Source organism: Rhagoletis pomonella, unplaced genomic scaffold (assembly GCF_013731165.1).
Source record: "Rhagoletis pomonella isolate Grant_MI unplaced genomic scaffold, Rhpom_1.0 Rhpom_scaffold_00001, whole genome shotgun sequence".
Lineage (NCBI taxonomy): Eukaryota > Metazoa > Arthropoda > Insecta > Diptera > Tephritidae > Rhagoletis > Rhagoletis pomonella.
The window spans coordinates 37,408,304-37,417,055 of NW_023458555.1; the positions used below are offsets into that span (position 1 = coordinate 37,408,304).

At 42.2% G+C, this 8,752-nt stretch overlaps 1 protein-coding gene across 1 annotated transcript; it reads right to left on the minus strand.

Moving 5' to 3' along the window:
- Positions 1-972: 972 nt before the first annotated feature.
- On the minus strand, positions 973-8,551 carry LOC118743856. The gene is made up of 8 exons (XM_036476623.1): positions 8,080-8,551; positions 7,491-7,950; positions 7,215-7,432; positions 2,854-3,712; positions 2,662-2,787; positions 2,227-2,591; positions 1,521-2,148; positions 973-1,446 (listed from the first exon to the last, which is right to left on the minus strand). The coding sequence occupies exons 1-8, from the start codon at positions 8,197-8,199 to the stop codon at positions 1,199-1,201; spliced, it is 3,024 nt and encodes a 1,007-aa protein (XP_036332516.1). The 5' UTR covers positions 8,200-8,551; the 3' UTR covers positions 973-1,198.
- Between the last annotated feature and the right edge of the window lie 201 nt (positions 8,552-8,752).

Here is an 8,752-nt window from a genome sequence, read left to right on the forward strand (position 1 = left end):
CTCTATCTATCTACCTATTCTACATATGTCCATATATTCATGATGTAGAGAACAAAGGTGGTGCCCATATCGGTACCGCTATTCCGCTCTCAGTGAATTTTCCGGAATCGCTGTTTGTATGACGTCACACTTGTGCAACTTGCTTACGGGTTTCTTGCAAAATTTCTTCTTCTTCCATTCTTGCCCGATTGTGTCTTATGCATCCATAGGATGGGCTCGTCTCCAAATTTTTATCCAGGAAACAGCAGCCATGAAGGAGCTGCAACTTCGACTATCTTACGACGGCTTCTTCGCAAAGAAGCTTCATGCTGGTATTCTTGGGAAGATACAAGGGTTGGTAATATGTGGAATCTCTGACTCCATAACTAAAGAGATCTGCTTTGTTAGAAAATTTCAAGTGATAATTTCTGATCGCGAAGATGGGGCAAATGGACTCCCTGCACTTGATCTCAGATACGTACACTGGTACACAGATGGTTCAAGAATGGCGGACAGGGCGGGTGCAGGTATCTTTGGAGCTAGCACCAAACTTGCAATTCCCATTGGCAAATGGCCCACGGTGTTTCAAGCTGAAATATTTAGTCGCACTTTTAAACTGCGCAAAATTAAACCTTGAAAGGCGAATTGTTAGTCATCTTTTCATATCATCATTATTATTATTTTAAATCTTCGATGATAGAAAACTTTGGTGTAAGGAATTCGTCTGCCAAGGTAACTTGGCCATATTGGGCTAGGGACTCCTTTTAAGAGATACAAAGGATCTTTTAGGTCGGGGTGTCTCTTGTTCTAGTACACCCAAAAAATTAAATAATTGACTAACCGTTCTTGCTCGCGTTTTAGCATTTCTCGCAAATGCACCAGTGTGACGTCACATAAAAATTATTCTCAAAACTCAGAACTTGAGCGTGAAAAACGGCACTCTTGGTTGATGATTTAAAATTTGTTTTTTATTTTGTTTAATATTTAGTTGCGTATAGCATAGAGGACATTTTTAAGTAAAAATACATACTTTTCAATGACAATAAACATTGACATACACAAAATAATTTGTAAAAATGCATTTCAGAACCCAAAAAGTAGAAACTAAAGAAGTTGTTACTGTTGTGCAATCAGAAAAAATGAAATTAATTTAGTTACATAGTCAAACTTTCTTCCTTACCCCCCACTAGTATATCTTTGCCTTAACTAATTGCTAAATCTAATTGGCATAGTAACCATGCCCACCATTGCCCATGTACTCAGTCCAACGCTGCGTCTGTATATCATCCAGCTCGGAGCACACCTCTCCCGCTTGCAGGGTACGACACGTGCACGAAATGCCGATGCGTGTCACGATCAACTGTGATTCATATTGCGGCACATGCGGCGTCACATTCACCAGACGATCACTTAAACATTGCTTTAGGAATTGTTTGCGCAGTATGCGTAGATTGTCCAGAGTGTAGCCTTAAAATATAGAAGAAAAAAGAAATTACACAATCCTGTGTGTGCAAAAACAACCTAAAACATCCGGCTCTCACTTTTATATGCGCTTATCTTCTCCTCCACACAATTGAGATCCTGTGGCAAAAAGAGCGGCGGATATGTTTCCGATTCGCGTATATTCACAACGAAAGCAAAATCTATGGAAGAGCGTGTGCCATTTAGCGACTTCAAGAGCACACCCGTTGAAGAGATCGAGGCTAAAAACCATTCATCCGATTCACCGGCGCCAGTGGTAGGACTACCCGAAGTTGTTTCGGCATCTTCCGCCACCTGCGCTTGTGCAGTATTATCACGCGTGGGACGACCACGCTTACTCTTCTTTATTGCGTCATCACGCGTAGACGAGTAATCGTATTTGTGCGACTCCTTGATTGCATCACGCTCCTCCTTCTCCATTTCGAGATCCCACAAACTAAGTGGCTCTTGTTTCTCCAAACTATTTTGTGGCACACCGCCAGTGGGTACAGTCTGCGTAGCGTTTTGCTCATCCTCGAAGGAGGTGATATCGCTACGCACGTCACGATTGCCGGGATACTTTGTGCGTAACCTTATGGGATGCTCATTCTGCGGCACCGATAGAGGCACTTCATTGTCATTGTCGGCATAGAGTGCGTCGTAGTCTTCGGGCACACGTGCGCCCGTCTCAGACTCGTAGGCCTTTTGCTGAGAAGGAGTAAAACAAAAGAAGAAAGTATGACTAGGCTGAAGGCATACGTGCGCTTAAAATATACGTTTTAATACCAGTTCACGCAGCGGCACATTGTTATTTGCGCCATAACCACCGGCGTAGTAGTTGGCATAACCGTTTTGCTTGGCAGGTTCATATATATTTTCGGCGGGTATTTCGTTATTCGGAAGCATTTCCTGCAATGAATTCTGGTCGAATAAGGAACTCCGCAACGGATTCCCCTTGTAGTTGGCGGCGGTCTCAAACTTCGCTTCCTGCTCCAGTTTCTCTAAATTAGCGCCGGCTGCGATTTTCTTCAGCAGTTCATCGCGATTGGCTAACAGCTTTTTCAAAAGTTTGGGATGCTTAAGCGCAGATTTCGAATTCTGTTTGGCATATTGCGGGCGTTGTGTGTGGTTAAGGTGTACGTCAATATCGTCTTTTAGGGAAAAACGAAAAAAAACCGTACGTACTTGAGTCTTGTCTGCTACCCAATGCATCACACTCACCTGTACTAAAAATTACTGCGCCTGGCGGTTCGATGTGGCGCGCTATCGCATAAAGTTTAAGTACAGTCGAGGTATTGTAACGCAGTCGGCATGTGTCCGCACGTGACTGCAGTATGATGTCGCTGTCTAAGCGCGGCAGAAGGAATGCACCATTTCAATACTTAAACTCTTTGTATTTCCAATAAATCTTACCTGGTATGAATTCATAGGCATCTTTCGCATCGTACTTATTTCTACATTGCATTTGCCAATGCAAATAGAAATCGCCACCAAAAGTTTGTGACACCGAAACGCCACCCAACAAACTATTCGAACCGCCTGAGTCGGTCATCATCGCATCCAGCAATGGTTTGCCATTTCTACCATCCAATATAGTCGTTTGAGAGTAATAGTAAACTGGAAAGCCGGGCCCAGTATTATACTTTACCATAAAATCTGTCACATTGTCGTGATTGAAGTGGCCCGGCACAATGGTGCTTACGCTTTCACTTGCCGGAAATGTGTAGTTCCACAACATGCTGGAATTGTGGCCATCAAAAGCAAACACAGTCGAATTGAATGACGATACCACAATATCCGAAATTTGATCACCGGTTATGTCGGTAATCACCGCCGGCACCATGACACCGGTGTGTTTACTTTGGAATAGCGGCGTAAACTCTTTTTCACTTGTAAACTGCATTAGCGACAGCAGTCTTATTGTGTAAACGCCGCCAGGTGTATTTTGGCCACCTGTAGTGATCATCAGCAACTCAGTGCCGTCCTCTTTGGTGAGCACTTGTAGTGGCACGAACACTTCCTCCTTGAAAGGTGTTGGTATGGTGCGTATAACTTTGCCTGTCTTGCCGGAAATGATTTTAATGTGTCCCGCTTTGGATTCTTCACGTTCTTCGAGATGTGCTGCGAGTATCTCAGATATTTCGTCACCATCCAAATCACGTACGATATTAATCGTATATAGATCCATTACTATAGGCGAGTTTGTTTCCACCTCAACCTCACGGAACTCCCAAATGTTGTTGCCATTACGACCATTAATGGCGAAGATCATCTGTGGGCGAAGAGTTGTTCGTTTTATGAGAGAAATTTCTATAAAGACGATACATTTAAATTTGAGTCGGGGAAGAGGTGCACGAAAGCTCTGTCTTTCAGGGCTTTACGTACTCTAGAACCTCTATTGAATCGCTTCAAAAGTAGCCGCTTGTTGGCTTATCTGGGCAGCCTATTAGCTACGAGATTGACGTATGAACCTATAAATCTGTGCAATCGAACAATTTCATCCCCAATATAATGTATAGGATTATTTTTCACAATACAACACAAGTTAAGTTGGTTCTCATGGCTACAGAGCCATCCTTTGTACAGTGTTGAAGTAAACGGGTGATATCTGTTTAAGGATAGACACATCTGAATCGTTTCATGGACTACCAAAAACGGCAAAAAAGAGGTATTTTCCGGATGGCAATGAGTACTGTACACCAATACCCTATGACCTAATGTTAAAAGCTCTGGATGACATCTCTTCCAACAAGAACAGATTACCGGTTAAGCTCTCAAAAACAGAATTTATCTTGTGCACAAGCGAAATGCCGAGGCATTATATTGGACTCCAAATCGAATTGAAAAAGAATGTAGGGCAGAGAGTTTACAAGCAATAGGGACTGACGCGAAAACGTTACCTATGATATGTACAACACCGTCATCAGACCAATTTTAATCTTTGGGAGCGTTTGTCTTATGAAAAGCTCTTGATAAAGGGAATAACAACAAAACTATTGGCAAAATGTAAAAGCTCGCAAGCAGTGGTGAGTAGGGTATCTTCGAGGCCTAAACAAGATTTTTCATCTACAACCGCTACACGCTCATTGTGGAGCCTCAAAAAACGTCCTCAGAAGCCAACATATTGAAACCGAACACTTTAGGCATACATCAACTTTGGATTCGACTTAATGGAATCAAATATAGGATTGGGAACTTCAACATAAAAGTACCTATAGAGGCTCCGATCAAAGAAGAATGGTGCAGAAGTCTACCAATGTCAGATAATGGTACAATGACCTGTACGTATGGTTCAGAGATGGAGCAACATAAAGGCATAAGTCTTCAGTCAGAGTCTCACAGATCAGTCAGTATTTTCGTTTGCCAACCGATAGCACCCTCTTACAAACCTATGCTACAGAGAAGCCAGCTACTCATTTTCTACTCGGCGTTCATCCGGAAAAGTCACTATCTTCGTCGATAGCCAGAAAAATTTTTTAGCAATGCCGCGCTGCGTTGGCATCAATGGGATATATGAACGTCAATTTTTGCGAGGATACCAGACATGCATGGCACGGAGATGCCAATAAACGCGGCATACAACCACTTCTTAAGGATGACATGACGTAAATTGATTAATTTAGCCGTTACACAGACGGACCAAACGAAAGTCTGCAGATAAGTGTGGCGATGGTTAGTTAGTTCTTAGGTCTAAGACACCGCGACCTAAAGGATCTTTGGTATCTCTTAAAGAGAGATTCCCTAACCCAGTGTGGCCAAGATACCTTCGGCTTCCCTAATGAATCCTAAAAGGGCCTTAGTAGTCGAATTCTTTATAACAAAGGTTCGACCATTGAAAATTTAAAGTGGATAAATTTTTGTCTGGACAAATCCAGATATTGACAGAGAATATGCTCATAAGTTGTATTGCCTTCAAGGCAGAGCCGGCATTCCGACACTTTGAATACACCTATTTGGAGCAAGTGGAATCGCAATTGGTTGTGACAAGTGTCGTAACCAGCCTGATGTCATTGCTGCGGCTTCACAACAACTTCTTGAAACTCAAAAATTTGTAGTAATGGTTCTTGACGGTGTCATCGGAGCTCATTGTGCTATACCAATGGTTTCTCTCTGCAGAATCCGGCGCAATAAGAATAAGTTTAAGCAGCCCTTTGGGCTACACTTCTAGACCAGTCTGGTAGGCATAGCTACTCTTCCACCTCCAGAATTTGTTCAGTCGGTTATTCTTTCCAACTTGTTTCCGAGTAAAGAAATAAAATACCCGACCGTATAAAATGGCATATTACGAGTAATAAGTTCCCCACAACTGGAGTGTGTGGCGTCCAGTTCCAACCTAACAGTTGATATTCTAGGAACCATCCTTTTTTTCTGCCTAATTTGTCGAATATTTTTGTGTTGACAACTATTTCAAACAGTCGCCTACCACATCACAAAGCACTAGAGGCCAAGGTGAATTTGACGGCTAATAAACTTAAGAATGATTTTGTATTGTACAACTCTTTTGCAGCGCTTTGGCCACATTTAATCTGCGGGTACTATCTCCTGTTTCACAAATTGGTTAATTGTCTTCGGGACTACTTAGTCGCAGATAGAGGTCATCAGTGAAACCAAAGCTTATTTTGAGCACCTTGAGATATCGGAGGGCATCAAAAAGTTAAATGAATTTCATCGAGCTGGAAGACATAATAAAAAAAGGCGTTAGTGCCAGGTAAATTTGATGAGTAAACAAGCTGGCAACGCATTAGGCGATTCAGTTACAAACATATGTTAATATGTAGGGCAGGTTAGAAATTAAACATAAATATAAAATTAGTCATTTTACAAATTTTCAGAAACCAGTCATTTCATTAAAATTTCCACGCCGAACTAGTTCTAAAATTATTTCGAAGCAGTCCCAAAGTGATCCCAAAATAGTCGTGAAATATCCCGAAATGGTCCTGAACACCGAACTAATCCCGAAATAGTCCTGACCTAATCTCTAACCCTAGTACCGAAACTATCCTGAAATAGACGTGAACTAGTCTCGAAATAGCTCCGAAGTGATCCTGACAAAGTCCGGAACAGATCCTGAAATAGTCCGGAACAGATCCCGAACTAGTCCCGAAATAGTCCCGAAAAGGGCCCGAAACAGTCGAAAAGCCGTGAACTTGCCCCGAAATGATCTCGAATAAGTTATGAAATGGTTCCGAATAGGCCCCTTATTATCCCCAAAATCATCATGAACTAGTTCCAAAATGGTTGAAAAATAATCGCAAATCCCGATATGGTCCTGAAACAGTCGTGAACTAGTTTCAAAATAGTTCTCAACTAGTTCCAAAATGGTCCCTTAAATAGTCATGAGCTAGTCCGGAAATTAACCTCAACATGTTTCGCAATGACCCGGAAATGGTCCTAAACTATTCGCGTAGTGGCCTTGAACCAGTCCATGAATTTTCATTTGTACACACAAGAAGTAATTACGGATTTTCCGCTGGGTTAACGAGAGCTAAGATGTTTACTCATGAATAAAATGTTTGCAGATACAGTTTCAATTATTTAAATTTTCAGGGATCAATTGACTAACAACTGTCACACCCAAACAGTGTTGAACCGATCTCAGCTCGTATGGACATATTTTTCAAAGTAAATATGTATTAGAATCGTATGCCAATCAGTTCTAGCTGGACTGGTATAGAATTTGCGCGCAAGCGATTCCTGTACCACAGTATTTCCGAATTTTCCCTATTCTTACAAAATCCCAAATCCCGACATTTTCGCAGAAGCGAAACACTTACACCCAGCCGGCCGGCAGCCACACAATCGGGATGACCATCACGATCGATATCCAAAGTGCAGAGCAGCGAGAAAACATTTGCCACACTCCATGTCTGCCAGAGTAAACTGCCTGTTGCGCCATTTATCGCAATAACGCCACCTTCACAAGGCACCTCGTCGCCGCCCTGCGCCGATTTGCATTTGGGCAATGTGAAGCCTTCATATTGGATATTGTCATCTGGAAGATCAAATTATTAATTTAAATAACCACAAAAGCATTTTGAACTGTCACTCACCCACACCGAAGCCAAAAATGATATCCTCCACATCGTCACCATCTAAATCAGCCTTACGCACCGGACTCTCGCTATTCATGCGCGGAAAAGTTTGCGTCCAAATACGCTGTACACTAATTTGAGTGCAGGGCACAAATTCTGTGCCCATGCTGCTGCCATACGTAAGTGATTGGACAGCGCCGCCACTTAGCGCTGCATAATCGACACCTTCGGCCGCTGTAGGATCGCGTTTCAGCCAAACTTTGATGCGTTGCAAGGGTATGGGGAACATAGTCAAAATGAGCGCTGCTAGGCTAATCAAGGCAATGAGGACAGTGAGTGCGGCAAGGCCATAGCAAAAAGGCTCACAACAACGCCAACAGCGGCGATGTTTCATCATAATCGGCACGGAGTTGTGCAATTTGCCATTCTTGCGACGCGGCGCCATTAGCGGACGTTTGAGGCCCTTTTCTTCGCTTAACTGTATGTGTGTGTGTGCGCGTGTGTGTGTGTGTGTGTGTAGGAGGACAGAAGGGACATTAATTACTTTCACTTAGATTCTCAGTACATAGTATGTGTAAATTTAATGTTTCTGTCTACGGATACTTACTTTGGCGGTGCGCGCATCCTTAATGAAGACGTCATCATCCACATCGTCACTGATCTCCTCGTCGATGGAGTCGCGTACGGCGATACGATTCGATGGCACATATGGTCGCATTTTAATCATATTGCTAGCGTTTTGAATTTGGATTTTAATAAATGCTTAGCTTTTTGCTATTCGATATTTTCACTGCCCAAAAGTTTATTCGCTTTCGTAGGGAAAATGCAATAAATTAGGAAGAAATAAATATAAACTGCACTACCACAGGCTTTGGCTTATTTCACTTGCTATTGCACGCCCCAAAGTAGACTCAATTTTTTTTTTTAACTTATTAACTCAGTCTTAAATATTTGTGCACTTTTCCTTATTTTGGTTTACGCCTTACTCGTATACTGCATTATTTTTGCTTTATTTAAACATTTTTAAGCCACTTTTATGCTTCTGCCATTTTTTCAGCAAACGAATCAACCGTGCAGCAATTCACATTGTGATGACGGTCTGTAAAAATCGATATTTTACAAAAGCATTTCACTTCTCAAATACCAACATATACACGCAGTAGTGGTATATAGTAAAAACAGATAACTCTACTGACAGCTTTGACAGCTTGTGGTGTTATTTACAGCTATACTGACGCCTGCGCCCCACACGTTTTGCGCGCCTACATATAGCAACTGCT

What these genes read in the sequence shown, in the direction of transcription:
- LOC118743856 (XM_036476623.1), bottom strand. Translation starts at nt 8,199, where the DNA reads ATGATTAAAATGCGACCATATGTGCCATCGAATCGTATCGCCGTACGC. An exon ending in TGGCTGCCGGCCGGCTGGGT is followed by an intron (nt 3,713 to 7,214) that starts GTAAGTGTTTCG and finishes CTTCGCCCACAG; the next exon opens with ATGATCTTCGCCATTAATGG. An exon ending in ATGTGCCGCTGCGTGAACTG is followed by an intron (nt 2,149 to 2,226) that starts GTATTAAAACGT and finishes ACTCCTTCTCAG; the next exon opens with CAAAAGGCCTACGAGTCTGA.